Here is a 26,352-nt window from a genome sequence, read left to right as displayed (position 1 = left end):
AGAAAAGATTTTACAGACTTTATCTCTTATGCAGGGCCTGTAAAGAAGATTGACTTCACTTTACTGACTCTACTTGGAAGATGGCACTTTGCTCATATCTTTATATATTATACACCTTGTTTTAGCAGAAGGTAGCACTAGGCTTGTTTCTCTGTTTGGCCACCTTTATGCTCACTTGACTTTTGATACTTAATCTTCTTTGTTAAGCTGTTGAGGTTATGCTTCTTTATAGGCTTTGCATGACATCCTGAGCAGGTTGAGTGAAAAGTGTTCTGCAAATTGGCTTAGGCTGCAAGATTTTTGCTTGGTATAGGTATTAGTGTGTGGTAGGCTGGAGTGATATTATGGGAAAATTGTTGGGGGCAGCTTAATTCAGGAGTTTTGGATAGAGGTGTGGTAGCTATAATTAGATTTTAGGATAGAGTAGTAACAGCAACACCTGATAAGTTTGGATACAGGATTTCTGACACATTTGCTTGTCAGCGTTTTAGCCTGTGGAGGTCTTGTGGGCTGAGTAAAAGAAGGTGTTTGGTTTTATGGATGAAGGACTTTTATATATTTCCTAATATGGCAACAATTTCTCTGATGATTTTTCTTGGCTATGTATGGTCTAAGATTTTGTTCCGCTTTCCTAATTGTACCAGATTGCCATTCATTTGAGCTTGGACTGCTTGACCAGTGTATAGATAATTTAGTTTCTCTGAGTTTCTATCATAGTATTTCTTTTTGTGTTTTTATTGCTTCTTCCAATGTTGTCTGAATTTACCTTGAAGGACTGTATGTAAGGAGAGAAGTTTACTAGTGTATAGAACAATTAATTACAAGTTTCTGCTCATTAATAGTTCAGCTTGTGCTTGGTTGGCAAATCCATTGATAGGGGTGTTCCTGTATTTGAGTAAGGCCAAATCATAATCTCCTGCTAGATCAGTTTTGGCAAATATATCTTTGACTGTTTGTACTGATCTTTCTGCCAATCCATTTGATTGAAGGAAATTTTGTGATGATGTCTTTTGTGTTATTTTCCATTCCTTTGTGAATTTCTGATGTGAATTGCTGATCATTGTCACTTTTCAGAGACAAGTATGCATGGGATTCCATGTCTTGCAAAATATCTTTTCAAACATTTCTTCTTGGAATCAGTAAGTGTAAAAAGTGGAGTACAAAAGGGACAATTTTGGGTCAAACTTTATTTAATATCTTTGTCAATGATGCACCTTCAATCATAGAGAATAAAATTTTATTGTATGCAGACAATTCCAAAATAATTGGTCCTGTTCATGACCCCAAAGTGCCAGAGCCATTCAGGCTGATCTTGATGCATTGTCAACGCGAGTAAAATCCTGGTAGCTTGAATTTAATATCCAGAAATGGGGAGTCATTCATTTTGGAGCAAATAACCCTTTGTACCAGTATTTTATGGAATTCAGTGATGGTTCAAAACAGCCACTCAAATTTAGTCTTGGTAAAAAAAGATCTGGGAGTCTTGGTTTATGATAAGCTCAATTTTAATTTTCATGCACAGTATGTAGTAGCCAGTGCCAACCAAACTCTTGGTTTAATAAAAAGAAAATTCTGCAGTAGATCTCCAGCTGTGATCACCAAGCTCATAAAGGGGCTGATCAGACCAAAATTGGAATTTGGGATGTGACTAATCCAGTAAATAAGAGTGATATCTCAATTCTAGAATCAGTGCAGCAATAAATAAAAGTTCAAACAGGGATAAAATCCTTTTAATAGACAGTGAAGATGATAACAATGATAGAAATTCACAAAAATACTAGATATTTCAGTCACGTATGCAGTGACCACCATCAGTAGTAAAACTAAACTAAAACAATTTAAAACAATAGTTGATGTACAAAATCAAATAAAACTACATATTGTTTAATTCTCTAATTCTTTTCAAAGCAAAGGCAAAAGCTAGCCTCTTTGACCTTCTTGGATTTGGTTCATTAACATTCAATGATCTAACACTTGGACAAAGGTCAACTACATTGGGTGAATTGAACTTTACTCTGTCAGATTTTAATAAATTATCGTAGATAGGATTTAGCCCAAATTCACCTGTGTCACGATTCAAAGCAATGTTCTTGAATAAGGTTTTCTTTATTTCAAGAGTTTCATGATAATTTTGCTTTAAAATCCAATCCCTAGAAATCAAAGAGACATTATCAAACAAAATAAAATAGTCTGGAAAATTGCAAAAAATAAGTTCTGAAAGGGCTGAAGTAAAATCTTCAGACTTAGAATCTTGCTTTAAAGCCAAAAAAATAGAATCTTTATGCTGTAACAATCTCATTTCTAAATTCTGGTTAGTACGTCCCACATATGAGCTTCTGCAAGTACATGGGGTCTGATAGACCCCACTTGTTTCCCCAATGAAGTTAGATCCTTCCCAGAATTTAGAAAGAAGATCAAAGATGCTAGCTTCCACCTTTGCTTTGAAAAGAATTAGAGAATTAAACAATATGTAGTTTTATTTGATGTTGTATATAAACTATTGTTTTAAATTGTTTTAGTTTAATTTTACTACTGATGACGGTCACTGCATATGTGACCAAAATATCTAGTATTTTTGTGAATTTCTATCACTGTTATCATTTTCACTGTCTATTAAAAGGATTTTATCCCTATTTTAACTTTTATTTATCATCATGGAAAGGCAGTATGGTCTCCAAAATTAACCTGTGCAGCAATGTGCAACTAAATGTATAAAAGGATTAAACACCAGGGTGCAGAGCAAATTTAATTCTAACCATGTGATCAGCCTATGGACTCCCTTAGCCAGAATGCTGTTATGTCCTCCAGTGTTGAAGCCTTCAAGTCTGCAGTTGACAAAGACTGGTGCAAGAAACCATGGCTCAGAATATGGGATGCACCTAACAAGTTGAATTATCATCATTAGTGACCGGCATTCATAGGACTTCTCCTTATCACTGGCAAGTGCAATTTAAGGTAAACATGACATAATGGGCATATGCTTGGCATCCAACTCAATAAACCTCAATGAAATGGCTGTAATAGTTGACTGTAATAAGGTAATATTATCTGTTTTTATAGAAAAAAGCACAGCCTATCTTTTCCCAAGATAAGTGAGAACATTGTGAGGTAACAAGGACTCCTTTTGATTTGAATTTCGGTATTCGGTGCAAACATAACAGTGTTTTGTCAGAAAATAGATGAAGCTCACTGTTTTGTCTGTTCTATTCCTAGATGTAATACATGGAATACATGGAGTTAAGTATGTTTGCAGGATTTCAGAGGAATGACTTAAGGATCTGCTTTCAGTATGATCTGGTTGGTGACTGTCATTTCAGAATCAACATTCCAAAATGAGAGCATATTTACAGGTAGGCTGCTTTTAGCTTCAGGCCATCTCACCTGAATGATTTGGGTGGGCTGGATTAATTGATGATCACCTGCTCTCTCTTCTTTCAATTTGTTTAGTCTGTCTGTACTTATTGGAAGAAATGCCATTATAGATTGCACATATGACTGTATCCATTTAAGTCTTTCCATCCTGTTTGGGAAAGTAGAATTGGGACAATACATCAGCAACAGTAGTATCTTTGCCAGGATGAAATTCTACTGTTGAATGTATAGTAGCTTCTGGTTGGAGCCTTGGTGATGATTTCCACCCTTGCAGAGGCTTATGATCAGACACAACAGTGAATTTCAGGTCATACAAATATTGATGGTAGTGCTGGTAACCAAAGAGGATGGAATATATTTCTTTTTCTATTTGGGAATACTGTAGTTTTGCTCTGTCACGCTAAGTGACACAAATGACATATTTTTTTATTCTGAAGAACAGTGTTTCCAAGGCCAAATTTTTATTCATCAACCTGAAGCTTGATGTTTCCTGATGCTGGATCCAGGAATGCTAGTGAATTGTAAATCAATTCCTTGATGCAGGGGAACACTGCTTCATGCTGGGTTTCTCACTGGTACTCCTGTTGGTTTGCCAATTTGAAAAGTGGTTGGTTGAGCAATGAGAAATTTGTTATATATCTTGCTAGGTAGTTGATCATTCCCAAAAGGGTTAGGATGGGTCTGGATGGATACCATTTTTGGATATTCTCTGTCCATAATAAGTATGTTGTCACATTTGGACACACATTTTTGCAGGTTGAACTTGACTTGTTAGTGTGCTGTGAATATTAGCATTGCGTTGTTCTTTGGTTTGGCTGGAAATGATGATGTCATCCACTATGACTGAAAAACCTTCAAAGGCCTCTTCCATGCATTGCTGAAATTTGTCCTGCACAGAGATTAATCTAAAGGGTATCTGCCTGAATTTGTATTGACGATTTGGTGTGTTGAATGCTGTCAGCTAAAATGACTTATTGTCAAGCTCAAGGGACCAATATTGACGATGGACATCATGTTTTGTGAAATTCTTCTTCTTCTTCTTCTATTTAACATCAGGCGGGCTTTTTCGTAATGCTATTTAGCCCTTTTCCTTTTGATTCACTCTGTGGGCTACAGAGCTACTGGCTTGATTGCCTCATATTTATTAGATAATTTCAGATATCTTTCAGTAGATCTTTTGACTCTAGGAGTTCAAAATTAAGATGATAGATGTCGATGTCTTTACTCAGTGTGAATCTATAGTTGGCTAGTCTCTTGGCTGATAGTTAGATTTTGTTGGGTTTGAAGTATTTTCGCAGTTTACAAAGCACAGTCTGTTTTGCGGACTTCAGCATATTACATTCAAATAGGCAATGGTCAATTGTTTCATTATTCATATTACAATGCCTGCAAAGAGGGGACAGGGGAATTGAACCACTTGAATTAGAAAACTTATACGAGAATGCCAGAAAATTAAGCCCATTTGTTCCAGAACGAATTCTATGATAAATTTTAGAAAAAATACTTATTGGGAAAAGGGGAAAGGATAGGATTAATCTTATTAAAATTAATATCTGATAGTCTCCATTGGTAAATATCTCTAATCGGGATTGGTCTCCCACTTGGCTGGTTAATATTTACAGCATTTTTTGCTATTCATCAACCTAATGATTATTACTTATACTGGAGTGGCTAGGAATGTACTGAAAATCAGTTCTTATGCCACTTGAAGCAAGATTATCTATAATACTGAGACAATGATGAGTGGCAATGTCCAACTTATACTGAGGAGCTGAGGCCAGCAACTCAAGGCTTGATAAAGAGTCGGAATATACTATAATATTATTTGAATTTGCAATCAAAGGTTGGTTTTCCTTAAGGTGTTCTAATGCCATGATTAAGGCATTTAACTCAGCAGACATTATAGATAAATTATTATATAATTTCTCTCCCATTGCAATATTCAGGTGAGGAAGGAAAGCACCACTTGCTACCTTCTCATTCATTTTTGACACATCAACAAATATTTGGAAGAGGTTTTTATAGGTCATTGTATTAAGTTCAGCAAATTTTTTCTGGTCAAAAGCAATGGGGGTTAAATCTTTATTCCACTTTGAAAAATCAGTATTTATTATGGGAATTGACCAATTCCATGGACGGGATTAGAGGAAAGTAGGTGCAATAGACTTTGCTGGTACAGGGAACTTCTTCTGAATATTGGCATACTCATCTGCAACGCCTCTATACATGGCTGGATTTCTTAACCAATTATGTAGGGTGTGTGAGCTATTTGATTCAATTTTTGTAAGATGTTTTGTCAAGATAAAGCTACGTCTCTCCCTTATTGTTGTTAATCCACTCTCCATAAGTAGAAACTTGGTGCTTTTGGGTTTTCTAAGACCAAATATGAGATGTATTATATCATTTTGTGTTGTTTCAATTTTTTGTATCTGGGTCTTTGCACATGCACCATAGACGATGAGCCCATAGTCAACATGGGGTCTCATATGTGATTTATAAAACTGGAGTAAGGTTTTCTCCTTAGAGCCCCAGGGTGTAGAAAGAAGTCTTTTTAGTATATTTGTTTTTCTATAGCATTTTTTTTATTGTGTTTGAAATGTGGAGGTGAAAATTAAGTTTTTGGTCAAGCATGAGACCTAGGTAATTAATATGATTATCTTCTGGAATAGTTGTTCCATTTAGTTAGTTTTGCATTAACATGGTTTTGCTTTCGGTGAAATTGGATTATTTTTTATTTGGTAGGTGCAATGGGTAAATCGGAATGTTAAGAGAATTTTTCAAATTGTAAAAGTGACTTTTGCAGATTTGACTGTGCTATATCAAAGGTGTTGCCAGATGACCATATCACCAGATCGTCAGCATATTATAGATTTGTTTGGGGGAGGTTCATGTCCCAGAGATACAGGGCAAAGAGGAGGCAACTGAGGACTGCTCCCTGTGGTGGGCCTTTGGTTATTGTCTTTAGGGGTGAAGAGGCTGAACCAACACAAATAATGAAACCTCGGACTTATATGAAGGATTTTATCAAAATTATTAGCTTGGGGGGTAGTCCAATGGTTGCAAGTTTATTTAAAAGGATTTAGTGGTTCAAATTGTCACATGTCCCTTCAGAATCTAGGAAAGCTGCAACTAGGACATTATTTTTTGAGAATCATTTTTTTATTGCATTTGTTAGCAAAATGAAAGCATCTGTTGAGGAGTGGTGTTTCCTGAATCCAGTTTGAGTGTGAGGGATCATATTATTTTTTTCAACAAACCAGAGGAGTCAGTAATAGATCATTTTCTCCATTATTTTCCCCATCACAGGAGTAATCATTATGGGCCTATAGGACTCAGGGTTATCTTTGGGTTTATTTTTCTTTAGGATTGGTAGGAGGGACGAACATTTCCATATATTGGGGAACATAGAAGATGCCCAAGCGTGATTATAACAATTTAGCAGTTCTTGTTTGTGTGAAGCGGTGAGTTTCTTTATCCATGTAGGGCTTATGTTGTCATAGCTGCCGCTTGTTTTGGTAATAATATGATGTATTGCATTATTCATTTCCTGGATTAAAAATGGACTACTTATATACTCGGATCCTCGGCGTGGTTGGTAACTTGAGCTCATAGGAATTATGGACATTTTGCTTCGATTACCTGATATTATCTTATTAACAAAAAGAGTTGCAAATAGTTTAGCCTTTTCATTATCATTGTCTTAATGGGTATTATTATGTATAAGCTCATACAGGACTGGGTTGGGGGAAGTCTTTTTCCCACAGATGTGGCTTATGACTTTATGTATAATTGGCTCATGTGTTTCTCTGGAGAGATTATTTGCAAAATTATTCCAGTAGTTATGTTTAGCATCTATTATAGTCCTTTTTAGATTAGATTCTGCTTGTAATTTTTTTAAATATGTAGTAGGTGATGGTTTTTTTATGAATGCTCTACTAGCTGCCTTTTTTGTTCTCCATTTTTTTGGGCACTCATTTGTCCACCATGCTTTGGGAATGTGTTTAGGGAAGGTTTTCTTGGGTGTTGTCCTGGGGATAGCATGATTAGCTGTATTTATTAGTAAAGATGCCAAGACTTCAGCATGTGTGTCAACTCTTGTGTTTGAAATGCATGAATTTTGGGTGAAACTTGTAATTTCATCATTTAGCTTATTTTGGAACATAGACGAATTTGCTTTAGTGTTGATATATTTGGAGGTATGTGATAGAGTTTCAGCAGGTTCATTTAGGGAGCAAACTATAGCAAAGTGGTCAGTAAATAGACTATCAATTTTATTTATATAAATTTTATTCAAAATGTTTAATGACACAATTTGTAGGTCAATTGTGGAGAATCTGCCACTTTTGGGGTTGAAATATGTATTCAGGTTTGGAGGGGTAGCAACAGCTAATTCAATATTATTTGAAGTCATATGCTCATTCAATTTACCAGCTTTATTTGCTGGTTTATTCCCCCACAAAAGGCTTTGGGCGTTGAAATCTCCACAAATAATGATATTTTTTAACATATTAGGATTATTTATATAATTAAAGAAATCCATGACATCTGTAGTTTGGCCATTAGGGTTATAAAAGCTTATTACGTAGGTTTTTGTATTATTCAGCCAAACACTGATACCAATTACATCAACATCAGTTGCAAAATCTGGAAAGTTGATGCCACAGAATTTTGTATTATTTTTAACAATTAAAGCTACACCACCTCCTTTTCTCTCTAATAACCTGTCCTTTCTCAGGATAGTATATCCCAGAGACTTTATTTGTTGGTTTTTGGTCAAATAGGTTTCCTGGAGGCAAGCAATATTAATGGAATTATGATTCATAAAAGATATTAGTTCATTTAACTTATGTTCTGTGAGTGATCTTATGTTCCAGTGGAGTATTGATATGTGTTGTGTTGTTTATTTATTTTTCATATGACTGTGTATCAATGTTCAGCTTTGTTAATAGTAAAGAAAGATCTTTTTTTGCTTGAATGAGCATATCATCAGGGATATAAATTTTTGTCGATTCTGAAATTATTTTTGGTTTATGTAGTTGATGTATGTTCATGGCCTGAAGTGCATTACAGTTTAGAATGAATAAGCATATATTTGGGAATTGCATGTTTGGTTGTGCATCTTGTTTGTCAGTTAAGGGATTAATTCCTGGTAGTGTTTCTGGTTTGTTTCTTCTTGGGAGGGCGGGCCAGGCTGACCTCATCTCTCCGGACAAGGAGGCTTGTTGACTTGGTGATTCCTTCTGATAGGAATTTGAGCTAGGGGGCTTAGAGGATGGAGTTTTATGTGAGGATGGTGGTTTATACGAAATATTTAGCACTGGGATGTTTCAAAACTACCTTGTCAAATGCAGGCATTAGGTGATGGGGGCTTTTGATGTCCATGTTCAAATTTTAGGGGTCAATGCATATTTGGAGACTTGTCTGACTTTTCAGCAGTGACTGCAGCATTAACTCACTTTATAGGGTTGAAGACTCTTTCTAGGATGTCAAGATTCTCTGTTCTATTGAATTCCTTCTTAAAGCTGTCTTGAAGAGATATTTGGATTTGTGTAGCCAACATAGGTTTTGATTCATCTTCTTCTTTTAATGTGATTTCCTTGGAAAGAAAATCAATTTCATTCAGGGTGACTGATACCTTAAAAGAGAGCATTAAATTCTTCTTGATAAGGAGTGAACTTATGTGACTTCAAGCTTTGCAGTGACAAAATTAGTTTGACCAGGTCCAGTTTCCTGCTTGTGCTGAAGCCAAAGATTGATATTGAGGCATCCTTTATTATGAAGAAGAGTTGAGTTTCAATACTGTCATTTGCATAAGTGCAAGTTATGCTGCAGATTCCAAGTGTTGAAATCTTTGACCACAAAAGTTGGTAAGGATCTATAGTGTCTTATGTATGACTATATGTGGCTTAAGAGTGTTGAAGTTCCTTTCTGGTATTATGTCTGCCCCCACAATGTCAATTTTTAAGGTGATTTTTATTTGTTCATTGAATGTTAATTTCATGTAAGGCTGGTCATCACCTGTTTCCATGTTCACCTTGTGACAATTGCTATATAGCTTTCCTCTTGCAGAGCATTTGTGCAAAGATGAATATTCCACACCACAAAAAGAACAAGGTCAGGCTTGTGAGCTTTGGTTTGTCTTCCTGCCCTTTCAAATGAAATCCACTTCTTGTTTTATGTGTGTATCCTGGCTCAAACAAGGCTTTCCCATGGTTCTAAGTTGTACTTCAATTTCTGCATGTGCCCTTGTGATTGTTACTGCTTGGGATAGGCTCGGAGTTGAACCTGCTTGTAGGAGCTTTTGCTGAAGATATACCACATACCAGTCTGTTTTATATCATTTCTTCTTTCAAAGCAGTTGTTAAATATTGATATTCTCAATCCAACAACTTCAAGTTTGTAATATATTGATCAATTGTTTCACCATCATGTTGGTTTCTTTTGGGAAAAATATACCTTGAGAATACTGTATTTGATAGGGGGATTGAAATCCACCATTGAGTCCCAAACCATAGTTGCATTCAAGAAAGGAGTTGATTAGGACTGGACTAGTGCAGAGTGCAGGCTAACCTGGGATGCAAAACCATAGCCATGTCACACCACCAGCAAGATGTTCCACAGGATGATCGTCACCACCTTATCTTGCTGGACATGCGATTTAAGGTAATTTTTAAGGAAATATTCATCAGATATTGTAAAGGAACAGAACTGAACATATCTCTCCCTTTCTCTCCTAGATGTATTAGCAAAAATGCACATTGTATTTTTTTTTATTCTCAGCTCAGAGGGCTTTGGATAAGATTTGCTTAGGACATAAGATCTGTATGTGTTATGAATTTTGACCAGGCCTCCTTCAGGTTGTCACTTCTGCTAAGCTCTTAGATTTACAAAGGGATTCTAAATTCCAAACATTTTCCCAAGATCTGCATATAAGGGTGCATTTTCTATGCAATAAACTTTGGTGTAATATAACAATACCAAATGGAAAAAGAATCCTAATTTACACACTGCTTCAATTGAGAAAATTACAAAAGTAAAAGAGAAATAAAAAAATAGTAATTTAAATAGTTGAAAGGGAAACATACCTCTTTTGATGTTTCTACAAATTATTTAAGACTAAAGCAAGCTCAAGCTCCTCATCTGAATTCTCATTTAATTTATTTTCCTCATGTGCAGCTTCACCCTCCATGGCTCTGGCCTCCATGGCTCTGAGGTCTGTAAGCCAGGGGTGGATCCAGGATCAAAATATATTTATCCAATAAACTTGTAGTAGGAGCAAGTTTAATTAACGCAATATTGCGCTAATTAAGTAAATTACACTACCCCCACCCCCCCTTGATCTGCTGCTGCCAGGGGGCATTAACTTGCAGCCTGGATCAGAAAATGGTACAGGCGTGTAGGTTTCAAGGAAGAGGAATCTAACAATAAACGACTTCAGGTACATGCTCCTCATCCCTGACCTCTTGCAGAGTTTTTTGGAAGAGCCCCATAACCTCTCAACACACTGAGTATGGATATTTGAATCTTCAGGGTTAACAAAGTTTTCCAAACGATATCTGTTTGATAATATTTCTAGCTTGATTCAAATAATTTTTGTCCAGTTTTGAGTTTTAATGCTGTTTCTTAGTTTCATTTAAAAAAAAAAAAAATTTTTTTATTCCATTTAGGTCAGAGATGCCAGTTATACTTAACTTTATGTGATAAAGCTGGTTTATTTGACTTTTTAATTTGGGAATCGGATTGACTCCTTTACTTTCTTTATCAATTTTTATTATTTAATTTGGGATCACACTGTGTTTGTGCACTTGAAATTTTGGAGTTTTCCTGCTGGCTGCTGCATTCCCATGAAAAGGGTGTAGGGCTCAGGGGCATAAATAGGAAGGAGGGGGCAGGGGAGCCAATTTTACCTCCACTATATTGAAAAAATGCGTTTCTTAACTATTTTAACTGGAAAATAACCCTTTTCCGTATGTCTATTGAAGAAGAAAAAAAATTTACTTCTATCCCCTAGATCTTGAAAAGTAAATTTTGCCTTCCTCCCCCATACATTTTCATGAATTGACGCACATTGAAAGGCGTCCTACAGTTTGTAGCAATAAACTTCTTTCTATGGCCAATGAACATCTATTTAAAAAAGAAGAAAGTACTTTTAGTTGTATTTGTCTTTATCAGAATGAATGGGATAACTTATGTAGCCTACATATAATTGGGTTAATGTTTTATGTTAATCTTGCTTATTCCTCTGTAATTTACTTTTTGAATGGGTCTCATTCTTGTTATATTATTTAAGATAAAGACAAAGATACCTTGGAATCCATATTTTAACCCAAAACTTCCTCTGAAACCAACTGTTGGCCCTTCTGAATTGTATACAAATGTGGAAGAAGTAAAGGTTGATTGGAAGAATATAGAACGACTTTTCCCTCAACAGACTGTCCCAATACCCCCTGTAAAGGACGCCTATCCTTCTGGCTGGGCCCCACCTAAAGGTAAGAAAGTTTTTATTTTCTGTTTACCTCTAGAAGGTGATAATGCTTATCTAGAGGGTTGAATATAGAAATGAATTCTATCCATTTCTTGGTATAAGTGGAACCCAATATTTTTATTTTGGGTTAATATAAACTAAGGCTAGGGTTATAGGCTAAGTCACTAAGGCTAGGAATAAATGAAGATAAAAAGGTGACGTTGGGTAATGAAAAGATTGATCAGGAGGGCAGCATCACTTACCTTGGTAGTATTATTAGTAAAGATGTTGGGAGCTTTGAAGGTCTTAAAAGTAGAATAGCCATGGCTCAGGATGTTTTTTCACAGTTAAAAAAGGTTTGGAAGAATAGGAAGGTAAGTCTGCAAACCAAGATTAGAACATTAGATGCTACAGTGATGACAGCAGTCAAATATGGCTCTGAAGCATGGGCGCTTCGAAAAGCGGATGAAGATTTGCTAGATGTATTCCAAAGAAATTGCTTAAAGATTGTTCTGGGTATCCGGATGACTGACTGTATTTCAAACAATAGGCTGTACGAAAAATGTGGTTCAATATCGCTCTCTAGGGCTATAATGAAAGAAAGGTTAGATGGATAGGACACGTTGTGTGGATGAAGGATGACAGATTGCCGAAGATTGTTTTTTTTTCAACCAACCGTCTAGGGCTGAACGAAAAGCAGGTCGTCCTCGTCTGGGATGGGAGGGTGTCATAAAGGAAAATTTAAGGGAAATGGGATCTTTGTGAGCAGTCGTGAAGAGGGAAGGTTTCAATAGACTGGGATGGACGTGGAGCATGCATAACTCTGTTGGCCTCGGACGGCCGGGTACTGCGGCGGTGAGTTGTTAGTAGTAGTAGAAATATTTTTACTGCATTTGTCAGGTAATCTGCCATTTATGCATTGGTCCAGGTATTACAGCTAGTGCTGGAAGTCTGAATTTCTTATTGTTTACATAGTAAGATAAATCCAATTCACTCAGTTTTATTTTGATTATTAGCTCTTATCATAAAGGTGTTCTTCTTGTTTGAAGCCTGATTAACAATTGTTTTCAGGCCTGCGTAATTCAAATCTTTTATTTCTAGACACTCAACTTGCACTTAGAAGTCACTTTTTTTGGGCCTAACTTTACTTTAAAAGAACCTCCATTTATAAACCTTATTTCGTTTTTCCAAAAATCTTATAATAAAAAGACAGTTGTTACATGATATTCCTTGTTATATGATATGTATGATATTCCTATATAACATGATATGAATGTATTGCTACATATTTCTATACAGTTGTCCCATTTAATTCCTAGTGCAGAAATTAAAGCTCTTTCATAATCCTGTTACATTTTATGCTGGCGACCTTAATTGTCTCAGTCACGGAAATGTAGATTGGGGGTGGAGGGATTTTTTTTTTTAATTTCTTCAGTGAAAAAGAAATTCAATGAATATACCCCAAAAGGGTATGTTTCGAAGTGTAAGGGGGGGGGACAAATGTTCCCTGACTGAGGGACTGACATTTACCAGTACAAGGGTCATATGACTGAACGCTTGAGCAAAACAAAGCCGAACTTGCAAAAGCCAAAGGATGGATCCCATTAGTAGGGGCCAAATGCCTTAATATGTGGAGGGTGGTAAAAAAAAATGTCCACGAAGCGGGCTTTCCGTGGGCCACGAGCAAAATGGGCATTTTTAACTAGTATGTAATAAGATCTGGAAGTGCCCATGTCTCAGTGTATAAAAAAAAAAATTGTAAGCAACACTGTGACATTTTATAGGACTAATTTTTTGATGCTGTACGTGAAGTTATTTTTCAGCTATGACAATTTTGCTGTAATAAGTATACAAAGATAGAGCTTCATTACCATAAAAATAAGTTTTTTATGAGGAAATGAGAATCTGAACGCAGAAAATATGTCCAGGAAAGCTTTTATAAGGTGTGTTTGAGCATCCTCTAGCTTGATGCCTGATTCTTCAAGTTGAAGTATGGGAACAAGGAGATGAAACACATGTTTTGATTTCAAATTTAGGTGCAAAAGCTTACCAAAATTAAAAGGATAATAAAACAACACTTATTACTGGTGTTTTAATTTTACCACTTTCATTTCTCACTACTATTATACTTTGATTTCCATTGTATTGATTTATCAGTGGAAAGTATAATAAAGGGTGGGTAATATTTTGCTTTTGGAATTTTGATTCTCCTTTACCATTTTGCATTTACACATAAGCTTTGCTTAATATGGCTTTTCGATTTTAGTCTGTGCTGAGCTCTGCCTGTTCTTTTGCTTAGTAATTATTCTGCTTACTTCTTACTTTGCTTTTCTTACTTCATTCTTCATGCCACAATTATTCTATCAGTATTGTGGCTGTTCTCCCTTAAAGTAGGACATCATACCTACATTTGTCATCACATGCTTGTTACAGTGTTCACATAGAAAACAATATTGACTCTTAAAACTAATAAATTTGTTCCTTTTTTTTTTGGGGGGGGGGGGAGGAGGAGGTATATCCCGTTGTTTTATAGGCATGTTCTTAGGCAAAAGGTATGGAACTAAAGAGCGGGAGGATTGGAGTATGTGCCTAGCGGAATGCTAACCGTCCTGAGTCTACAAGAGCAGGATTTCTATTGTTGAGCTTGTCAGAGTAAAAAAAAAGAGATATGTCTTTTTATATATAAACTAGCTCAAAAGAGTAAGATGAAACAGCTCTTTGGTAACCAAGATCGAAGAAGGAGGAGGCTCTAAAATTTTTGCTAAGACAATATAAGAACATAGGCAGCGCAATAGCACTGCCTAAGTAAAGAACGATGTTGGCACAATGTATTATTTTTTGGTTTTTTGATTTCTTGGTCTTAGACCTGGGCACTTCGTATCGAAGGAGTTGTCGTAGAAACTTCGAAAAGGGCTCATTCGATTGGAAATTGGAGCGGTTTGTGCCCTTTTTAATAGTCGAAAGTGATTGGAAGGCAACTAACACCCCTTCCACGCCCACTATTTCCCCAAATACATCCAATCAAAATTTTTAGATAACCATTTTGTTCAGCGTAGTTGATTTCGAGATAGAAATTATGTTTTTGAGGAGGACACTCCTCCACAGCCCTCAGGGCAAGGGTTGTAAGTTATGCCATGGGGCCATATAAGGCTTTTATAGAAAGCGTTGTTGTAGAAACTTCAAAAAAGACTCGTTCGATTGGAAATTAAAAGGGCCAGTGCCTTTTTAATTGTCGAAAGTGATTGGAGGGCAACTAACCCCCCTCTCACGCCCACCTTTTCCCCAAACACATCCAATCAAAATTTTGAGATAGTCATTTTATTCAACGTAGTTGAAAGTTCTGGAAATTAGGTCTTTGAGGATGACAACCCTCCCACAGGGGGTTGTCATTGTCGTAGAAACTTCAAAAAGGGCTTATTTGATTGAAAATTGAAATGGCTTGTGCCCTTTTTACTAGTCGAAAGTGATTGGAAGGCAACTAACACCCCTTCCTTACCCACCATTTTTCCAAACACACCCAATCAAAATTTTGGGATAGCCATTTTGTTCAAAGTAGTTGAAAGGTCCGGAAATTATATCTAAGGAGGATGACACTCCCGCCACAGCCCTCAGGGTAAAGGCTGTAAGTTATGCCCTGGGGGAATATAAGGTTTTTATTGAAAGCTTTGTCGTAGAAACTTGAAAAAGGGCTCATTCAATTGGAAATTCAAAGGGCTAGTGCCCTTTTTAATAGTCTAAAGCGATTTGAAGGCAACTAATCCCCCTCTCACGCCCGTGTTTTCCCCAAACACATCCAATCAAAATTTTTAGATAGCCATTTTGTTCAACGTAGTTAAAGTTTTAGAAATCAGTTCTTTGAGGGTGATAACCCCCTCAGAGCCCTCGGGGCAAGGGTTGTAATTTGTGCCCTAGAGGCCTTTGCGGTTTTTATTCATAGCGACACTTTAAAAACTTTAAAAAGGGCTCACTCATCTAATAACGTGATGGGCTTATGCCCTTTAGAACAGCTACCAGCGAGATGATAATAACTATCATCACTTTCACACACACCATTTCCCCAAACACATGTGGTCAATGTATTAAGATAGCCATTTTGTTCGAAGTAGTTAAAAAGTGTGGAAATTATGTTTTTGTGGTTTACACCCCCCCCCCCCCCCCACAGCCATCAGGGCAAGGGTTGTAATTTCCTTGGCTTTATCTTGAGGACAAAAAATTCTTTCCCTGAGAGTTCTGTAATCACAATAAAAGGACAATATTGTCATGCTTGCAGTATTGTCGATGAGTAGGGTCATTGAAATGAATCCTACTTCCAATCTTACAACCCTTGTATTTTATTAAAAAGTAATATCCTCAATCTTGTTTAGTAGTCCTAGAGTGTTGAGGTTTTCAATATAAGAGTCAAAGAGTCTTTTAGTGCTTTATTATTGTGTTGTATGGCCCACAGCAAGCCAAGCTTCTTGGGCCAAATAACTTTTCTTTACGTTTTTAATAGTGTTTTAGTATTAATAAAATGATTGATTGATGATTGAAAGGATTACAAGATTGCGACGGTTTCTCTCTACTGAAAGCATTTGCTCGTGACAATTTCATATATCTAAAGATAATGAAATATTTTTATGAGAATAAATATCTGTCCGTTAAAGAAAAAGACAGAAGAGAGTGAGACTTTTCGAATCAAAATAGAACTTGTTAAAGCAAGATTATGGCAGAAAAGAACGTTTCCTGGGATTTTGATGAGAAAATGCTGGACATTAACAGATATCTGTGTACTGGTGTGCTGAGAGAGATTCATTCTACAGTGGGTTGTGATCAATAGCGTATTCAGGATTCTTTTTCTTGGGGGGGGGGGTATTTTCTTTTGTAGGGAGGTTACAATAAATCTTTACAAACTACTGCCAAAATTATTTAATATGTATTGTTACTTCTTTATCGGTTGGACAAAATTTTGATGGTGGGGGGGGGTTAAACCCGTTAAGACTCCATCCTTTTTGGATACAGCCTTGGCTGTAATGCTTACTTCTGCTGGAAATTTTCAAGACAACATCATTTGGCTTACCAATAAGAATAATCGGCCCTAATAGACTTGTTTTCTTCAAAATTAGACCACCTTCTCAAGAAAAACGTTTCTGATCTCCCTCACTATATAAGAGGGATTAGTGTTTAACCAAACTTTTAAACTCTAATTTTGTTCTTTATTGTTTGATTCGGAAGATCAAACTCTTTTATAATTTTCGAGTATTTTTGAGATGCAAGAAGATTGTTCGAATAACTTGGTAGGCAATCAATTTTATCCTTAAGCCTCTGTCTCCACCTCCTTGTTGATTGATGATTTCACTGTTGAGGGTAAAACTGAAAATTCAAAAAGCGTTTACCTCCTATTTTGCCAATGTTGGGGAAATAGTTATTCCAGTCAGCTCCTCTGCTTCCAAAACCGATTGTACTTCGTTTCTTGGTCCATCTTGCCTGAAGTCAATGGCCCTAGAACTAGTTTCTAAAGTAGAAATAATTAGGATCATTAACGTGGAAAAGGGTTTGAAATACTTTGATCCACCAAATTCTAATTACTAAATCATCTCATTATGGTATAAAAGAGAAGGCTCATATGGTTTGAATCTTGCTTGTCTAGAAGGAGTGTCTCCATGGACCTCCTTTTCCGCTCACCTATTGAATTTGGATTTGGTTTCCCGCAACGTTGATAGGATCAGTTCTATTCTTAGTTTAGGCGAATGACCTTATTGTTGCGGTTGTAAACTAAAAACAAGCGTTTGTTGTCGTCTATGTCATTCCAATTCTTTTCATGCCAAAACATGTAGATCGCCTTCAGTAGATGAGGACCAGTTGATTTCGCTGACGATAGTATCCTCAGTACTGCTGTCAGAACTGAGCCATACACCCATATCAAGCTGTTTGATTTCCAACATCAATATGCTTGCTAATATTTCTATAAATAGAGATACAGGAAATTTGAATATTGGCCCACTTTATACCATTCTTCTGAACAGTGAAACAATAGTTAAAGGGGGTATTAAAATTTTACAAAATCATCAGGGGACGAGATTAAATACAAGACCTAGGAGAATTGCAGCAATAGTAGCAAACAATAGGATACTTCGCAACAAAATAATTAACTTCATTTCCATTTTATATTATTTTATCCAGTTGCTTTGGCGATCAAAGTAATTCGATCAGCTTCTGTTACCTATGTGTATGAGTTGCGTCAATTGTAGATATTAATATTGGTTGTTTTTATTCTTTGTTTTTTTTTTAAGCTATTTTAGTTTTTATCTTTTTTTCCATCAGCGTTGAAGACGCATCGTTTTATTACAGACGAAATATCCCTGTCGTTTTGGTTTCTATCTTTTCTTTCTACTGTCCATAGTCACGTTTGTTTGTTTCTTTATTGAGATTTTTCTCTTTGTTTGTTCTTTGTCATGGCTGGCCAGTTTGGCTTAATATATTTCTTTAAACATCGATCGCGATATTAAGGGCACGTTTTACGATCAAAGAGTCACCAAAAGCAACTCCATCCGCCAGTTAGTCGTTCTGACTTTTGTGATTTTACTCTTCTTTATATCGTTGCTGCGCGTATTTGTGCTTGACATGATTATGCTTGCATGGTACTATTTTAGCGAGTAAAGCTTACACTGTTTTCTATCACTTACACTTACACTGTTTTCTTACACTGCTATTACACTGGTATGTAGTTCATATTTTTCACAACTTCATAATCTATAGTATCGGCGAGGCCGTATCCAGGGGGGCTGAGGCTTCGTTAGTTAAACTTTATTGCAATAACTTTGATGGAGCTCCATAGTTTGAACAAGACAAGAGAAGTTGACGCAATTCTAGTTTTAAAGATGGCTACTATCATGGCTGACTTATTGAGTCTCCTCGAGTTGGCAATGCCCCCTCATCCTCAGGGGGCGTAATTTTCCATGGAGCAGGGGGCAACTACCCTCTCAGAGCCGAGTTTAATGCCAAGGCCTAGAGGACGGAAAACGGGTAAAAGTCGGATAACGATGTAACTCGGGAAGATTGGAAAAAAATAGCGCCACCTTTACTACAGCGTCTGATATCAACTTAAAAAAGTAGACAATTTCAAAGAGAATCGAATGGTTGAAATTATTAACCTGTATTTTTATAGGATTCAAGCTGAAATATTCCCTACATGTAACAAAAATGAGAATTCTCTTGTTATGAAGAATTTTTGTTTACTGAAAATCCATTCTTTGTACAAAATAGCCCTAGATTAAGTTGGAAAAATGGCATTACTGTTTTTGGCCAGTTGCCAGAACACTGATCTAGGGATTAAACCAGATTATCTTTACAATACAGTTGTATTTTAGTTTTATGCTCCATATTGGGTACAAATGTTTAGTGCTTCAGTTTCTTTTTCTTCATCGTTGGTCGCCATCCCCCCTCCGATTTTGTGTTAAAAAGTGTGTTTTGTGCCTACTGGTTTATTTTTGTGACACATTTTCACCAGCTAATCCCATTATTCCTTATTTGGAAGCCTTTGAAACCGGATTAATTTTTTTTTTATTACAATATTCACGGCGCCAGGTACTTCAAAGTATCTGATATGCCGCTATTCATTTACCTCTTTCAATGGCCTCGAGGTTTTAAATGTCTATTGAACCTTCTTTTGAAGGGTGTCAACAGAGGGATTTGCAGGGATAATATCCTCAGGAAGATCGTTCCAGATAGAAGTGCAACGCTGGATGAAGCTGTTCCTCAAGTACTCCATCTTGACTGACAAAGAAATGCAATTTCTGGAGAGACAAATAACTCCATCTTTTTAAAAATGATTGATTCTTCTATGAGAAAAGTTAAGCCATAAAACAACAAATAACTTTTGACTCACGACATTTTTTACAAGTAAATTCTCTGTTTCTCTGTGCTGATTCGTTTCTTTGAACTAATTAATGTTCTTATATAATTTTTTAGGTTCGTCACTTGATTGTCCATATCATGTGAAACGATCAAGGAATCACATGCTTCCCGTTTACTTTGTAAACAGGACAGTGAAAACCCAGAGAGGTGGATGGAGCTACACACAAATACTACACATAGAGGGTGACATCTGGGTATGACTTGCTAACCTAGTATTTATGGTATAAATAACATGAACATATTTTTTGAAGAAGGTCCCATGAGGGAAAGTTTAGATATAAATACCTGACCTCTTTAGCTTTTATTCCCCTTCTCCTCAACTTAGAAAAACCTTTTTTTACTCCTTCCCAAAGCGTCCGATTGCTTCATTGGGAAACTCTGAGTGAAATGAGGTACTATTCAGCCTGTTGACCGTGTGGGCTTATTACAAGCAAAAATCATTTTCTTCAAATCTCAATTTTTGTTCAGATTTGATACTATCAATAAGCAGAATAATGGAAATTTGCAAAATTGCAATCGTAACACGATAATTGCTGATTTCAGTACTTTTTGCAGCTAACGCGATTAATAAAATTGAGGAAGGGAAAAGGGAGAGGTTGTCAATTTCTTCTGGAAATTATTACATATCACGGACCATTGTTGTACTATTGTGATTTAGCCTTATAAACTTTGCTGTGACAATTAATACCGTAGCCTAGTATTGCAAAATGGAACCATTATCCCATAATATGTTAGATGGTAATATGGTTTCTTTAAATATAGATTACTGTGTCTTGCATTTTTATTGAGTCCTGTGCCTTTTTATTTGTCTTCGCTATAATAGCTGTTGTTTAAACTTTTAAAATTTTTATCTAGTCTAGGTTTAATTGTGTATTTTATTTTCCCCTTTCATTTCTTAAGCTGATCTGCATAACCACCAATTTTTGAAGGCTTTGAATATTTTTCACTTAAAAAAAGCACCGGACGTGCATTTATTTTTAATCTGCAGATTTTTTGTTCTGTGGCTATTTTTTCTGGTTTTATTTTCTGACAAGACATATTAAATGGGTTAGTTCAGGCTAGTTAAGATAGAAAATTTTAACTGCTTGATTCTTCTTCTTCTTGTCTGATTGTTTGGAAACGCATTTGCATAATCTCCGTTCGTTTTCAGGGCCTGTGGGAGCTATGATCCGACCTCGGAGCCCGTGTTATCAAACCGAGATGTATCCGTCCTCTTCTTCGTCTTTGATTGTTTAGAGACTGCATTGCTTAAACATTAGCGTGCTTATGCACGCTAATGTGAAAAAACCTGCTTATGTGGCATTGGGTAGACTTTTTACAACTTTGCCTTACCCTTACCGTGACAACAAACAGCGCTGCAGGGTACCTTTGAGGAGTGGCGTCTTTTGAAGATATTGCAGCCTAGCAAGCGATACGGTAGTCCACTGACCTTCAAAGAGTGGAATCACCTCGTCCTAGGTATGTTGTCTGTTATGGGTTGCTTCAGCATTGTTGTGTAATATCTGCAGACCTGAACATATAATAGATCGGAGGTTATATGCTTGACATCGCTTGTGCAGGACGTCGACTCTTTTTGGTAGAAGAGCATCGCCTAGTATGGAAAACCATGTAGAGACCAAGATTGGCTCATGATTGCACAAAACCTCCATTCAACTGGTGGTCCCAGAGACTTCTTGCTGACCAGTTCTAACTTGGCTTAAGCGCTCTGTGTAATTTTTGAGAGGAAGTATTAGTCTCTGACATGCATTATCGGGACCCAATTGCTTTTTCAGGAGGCCATAACAATTTAAATAGTGCAAAAATTGCAACTTGGAAGATTACACGTTAAAAACAACTTTCGTATAGACATTTTTACTTATAACTCAGACGTTTTGAGCTGGACTTCTTAGTAGTTTCAGAAACTCAAGTGCATAGCTAAAAAATAATGAAATTAGGTGATATAGTATTTATATGTTCAGGTAGGAAGGATGGGGTATTTAGAGTCATAATGGTAGGGCTCATAATGAATAACGCGGGGCTCCCACGGCGTCAATAAAGTTAATAAAGTTTGTCCTGAAAGTACGAAGCATAAAGTTTGTCCCACTCACACAATGGATTTCATCTTTTTGTTCATAGAAAGTAACTGAAATACTCAGACATGGAGCTGAGAAAACCATCTTTTTAAGCATTTTTTCCTTTTAATAGTAAATGAAAATATTTTTTGTTTCTTTTACCTAGCTAAATATTTAAACAAGTATACACGATTATATTTGCAGAAGCTAATTTGTATGTTGTTTATCTGGAATTTTCCACACGTCTTCTGCTATTGGTTGAACTTTGCGGACTTTCTTGAAAAATTTAAATAAAGTTTAACTTCTTCCCGACTACAATAAAGCTAACAAAGTTATGGGAGGAAAACGGTTTATTTATTTTGTGGACAGCTTTATTTAACCCCATGGAAGCCCCGCTTTAGGAACCTTCTAAGTCTACCTTAGGTTGGTTAGGTGTTAATAATAGAATTCTAGTTGTTCATTTTATTATCCAAAAGTGCAACGTGTCAATCATAGTGGTATATGACCGACTAACGGGTCGGTAGAACCGTGGTAGAACCGACTAACGTTACATAGTGGTAGAACTGACTAACGGGCATTGTTGTAATTCAGATGAAATTTTCTTACAATTCAAGGAATAAATTGACAGGATCCCAAGTGGAAATATGATATTTTACTAGGAGATTCTAATGCCCAGGTTTATATAAATAAGAATAGGTGGCATCCTAGCCCTGGTAAAGTGTGTGCAGGGAAAGAAAAGAGCAACAGGTTTAAACTGCTGCAATGTTATAACAGTCTAGTCGTAGTTAGTATGGTGTTTCTCATAAAATAGGCCATAAGTTCGCCTGGTTCTCACAGGATGGTAAGAAGGCCAAAATATTTGATCCTGAATTAAAAAAAAAAAAAAACATCTTTTCCGATGGAAGTAATGAGCGAAGATGAAACTTAAAACGAATGAAAATTATTGCTACACAGTTTATGCAATATATATATATATATATATGCAATACTGGTTCAAATAAAATGACTCGTTTTATTTCCCTAAATTTGTGGAATTCTGAGAAAAAAAAATATGAAAAACACTAAGTATAAAAAAAACACGATTAGGAGGAGAAAGTAAGCCCTCTCTTCAGAAAATAATAAACTAATCTATAAGGCTCTCAAAAGTCTCTCACCAGTCATAAAATCAGTAAATTTTGGTATTCACTTTTAATTCTCTTAAAACCTCAAGCAAGATCAGTTTTAAGTAAAGTGTTAGTTTTCAGAATTCTCCAAATTCGAGGAGTTGAAACTAAAGAAGTCACATGAGTTTTTGTTAAAATAAGGCATTATAGATATTAGCTTTTATTTCACATTCCTCTTAAGCTTTTCCTGCAAAAATCCATAATTTTGTCAAATAAAAGAGTCCAAGAGGTATATTATCCTTGGAATCAAGATAAAAATACCGTTATTTATAAACTGCCATCCAAAACGAAACATAGAGATATTTTATAAAAACTGAAGGATATTAAACGAATTTTACATGCGTAAGTAAAATAATTTACAGAGACGCTAGTCATTATTATTGCCGTCTATCCGAGTGGTTGACACGCTAGACTTAAAATTCCTTGTCCGTGAAGACCGTGTCCGTGTCCGTGAAGAGTCCTGGTGTCACTGGTTATTTGGGTTGGAACGAGGTCAGTGGTGTGACTCTAATCTCAGCCAGAGGTGACCCAGCCTGAGGTCAGCCAAAGGTCAGTGCCGTGACTCTAATATCAGCCAGAGGTGACCCAGCCTTAAATTGGTATCTGGAGAAATCTGAGGAAGGTAAACAGGAAGGGTATGCAAAAGCATAGGGTGGCTGGCCCTCAACCCCCCCCCCTCCCCTCCCCATTGACCTCCCTGGCTGAAGGGCCGTGAAACAGATATCACCACCACCTGCAGGGACTGTAAAATCCAGCGCAGTATTGCTATTTTACTATTATTAATGCCGTATTACTTACTTTTTTTATGACATTACTATTGCAATTTTTCTGCTGGATTATTGCAGAAAATTGCGAGCTATTCATAAGACAGTACACTTGGTTGCTTTTGATTCTTGAACTTCAACATTTTAGGAGAACTAAAATCTTTTGACAAAAAAGTGTAAAAAAATCTGAAGCGAGAAAAACGTCTATATTTGGAGAAGAGTGCGAGGAAAAGGGCAGGTTTCCTCGCACTCGTTTCGAAATTATGAGTTTCCATCAAACATTTTTTTCAGATTTCTTTTTTTTTAGTTTGCCTAGTGATTAGCAGATTTAGCAGGTTTAGGCCTAGCACGGCTTTTTGCGAATTTGGTCTTTATTTGAAATAAGTTTTCTCTCTCTTTCTCTGTCTTTTATTATAACTCTTTACTTTCTTTGTAGTTGGTGAACTTGGTTTACTTTCTTTGAATTCATTTACGTTAAGATTCGTTACGTTGAAAATTACGCATTTACGTTAAAAATTCATACCTATTGGTTTTCAAAATAGAGGAGTATTACCTTTTTGACCCTAAGACAAATCCAAATCTTAAAATTTTCATTAAAAGCTGAAGAAATGTTAGACAAAAAAAGCTCAATTGGTCTTCAAGCTACGTAACTGAAACAGAAAGTTTACCCTATATGTCCCAGGGAGTACCTTTTATCAATTTTATTTACCAATTTTATTGACCGGGTTTTTATTTTAACGGTAACGGGGGGGGGGGGGGGGTAACAGGATCGTAAATTATCTCATCGAATGACAATGGTCGTAATATCATTATGTTAATAAGTGGATGGAATAGTTTTTTTTTCCTATTTGTGATAGTGGATCTGGGATCGGGATCTGAAGTGGATCTGGGAGTGGATCGAGGGATTTTATATATATATATATATATATATATATATATATATATATATATATATATATATATATATATATATGTATAAAATTCTGGTTATTTAGCTTTTATTAACTATGAAGCTGCCTGCTAGAATCAATTTTCTTCAGATGCTGTCTTTGGAAAAGGGGATTCCACAAAAATAATAAGATGGAACTGAGCAATTTAATACGCCCAAACCTAATAAACTGCAAATGTTTTGTATCAGAAGTTAGAGAGAAATTCTTTCCACGAGGGAGGGTCAATTGGAGGGGGGACCCATAATTTTTTTATTCTCCTAAATTCTGAAAAATACCTTTTTGGGGTATTTTCATTGAAACATTGTTGAAAACTACGAAATTTCCCTCCCACTAGATTTTGAAATATACACTTTGCCCCCTCTCCCGACATTTTCGTGAAATAACGCCATTGCCTAGAAAAAGTCAAAACTGAAAAGTTGGTTTCCTTGTTGCATCTAGAACCTTAGCCTCTATATGCCCCTCCCCCCTCTTATGCCACCAAGGTGGCGCCAGTAGAGTCAAAAAAATGCTAAAAATTTTATCGAAGAAGAAAATTAGAAACACCTTTGCTCTCATCATTCAATGCGATAAGAAAATTCCTGGTATTGCTTATCCCCGCCCCTGGTAAAATTCCTCTGCTAAACTTAGAGGATTCAAACTTTACTTATTTTCCTGTAATAGATTTGTTCGTAATAGAATAGTATAGTAATAGAATAGCAATAGAATAATAGAGTAATAGAATAGAATAGAAACTGTAATAGAGTAGGGTTGGACAATAAGATGAAGAATTATTTAAACGGAAAGAAGAAGGAAAATTCAAGGGAGCATTACCTCAAAAGACTTGTTTTTGTAATACCCGTCTCTTTAGCATATCATTTTTTTAATATGTTAGAAAATTAATATATAAAACTAAATATAGGAATAGAATTTAAATGTATAAAAAATAATCGCATATATGTTTTAATTCTTTAATGGAAGCAGATCTATAATATAAGAGGTAATTTAACGTTTGCTTTTCAATTCTGTATATCTATGAAATATATTTTTTCAGGCTTTAGAAAAAGAGCTTAAAGACTACTTGGATGAATATCATCAGCAATTTGTTCCATCCCAAGTCCATGAACTGAGCAGGTGGATTAGATTCAAAGAAGACCATGTCAATGTAATTAATTCTTGGCTTATAGAAAAGGGATTCTAGATTATTTTTTTTTTAATAAAATTGTTTTTATTACAAATTATATAATTGTCATCACATTATTTTATTTTCTGTTTGGAATCGTACATTTGAAAAGGTACGTAAATATTGTTTGACTTGGGATTTCATGTAAAGGTATAAAAAAAAGATATAATTGGCATGTAAGATGGAAGATGTTTTAATCAATAATTACTGTCATTAGTTATGAAAAATTAAACTTTAAACAACTTGAAAATTATTTCAGAAATCTATTCGAATTGGAAGCAATTAGGGGATGCTCATAAAAAGAGGCCAGTTATGAAATGTATTATCGAAAGTCAAGGTGATTCATAATTGGTGGCAAGCTCATTCTTAGTTGGTGGTACACTCATTCATAATTGGTGGCAAGCTCAGTCATAGTTGATGGCACAAGCAACAGAGCCAAATTTTCGCAAAAAAGGGAGGAAAAACTGAACGGACAAGTCAAAACATGTCAAAAATATGTTGGTGTTGAAAATAATTAGTAGAGACTGATAAAGGAA

The 26,352-nt window shown here is 35.9% G+C and overlaps 1 protein-coding gene across 1 annotated transcript in view; it reads left to right on the top strand.

The window, feature by feature from the left end:
- The window catches only part of mRpL49 (mitochondrial ribosomal protein L49), a 37,378-nt gene extending 11,485 nt beyond the window's left edge, over window positions 1–25,893 (top strand). Inside the window, exons 2-4 of the mRNA XM_089091360.1 lie at window positions 11,663–11,861; window positions 19,784–19,923; window positions 25,688–25,893. Of these exons, the coding sequence (XP_088947486.1) occupies window positions 11,663–11,861; window positions 19,784–19,923; window positions 25,688–25,834 (486 nt within the window). The 3' untranslated portion in view covers window positions 25,835–25,893. The remainder of the gene's footprint in view (window positions 1–11,662; window positions 11,862–19,783; window positions 19,924–25,687) is intronic.
- The last annotated feature ends 459 nt before the right edge of the window (window positions 25,894–26,352 follow it).

The sequence above is a fragment of the Artemia sp. Qi Xiang Cuo genome, chromosome 7, assembly GCF_049724085.1.
Source record: "Artemia sp. Qi Xiang Cuo chromosome 7, ASM4972408v1, whole genome shotgun sequence".
NCBI lineage: Eukaryota > Metazoa > Arthropoda > Branchiopoda > Anostraca > Artemiidae > Artemia > Artemia sp. Qi Xiang Cuo.
This window is presented reverse-complemented; position numbering and strand designations above follow the sequence as displayed.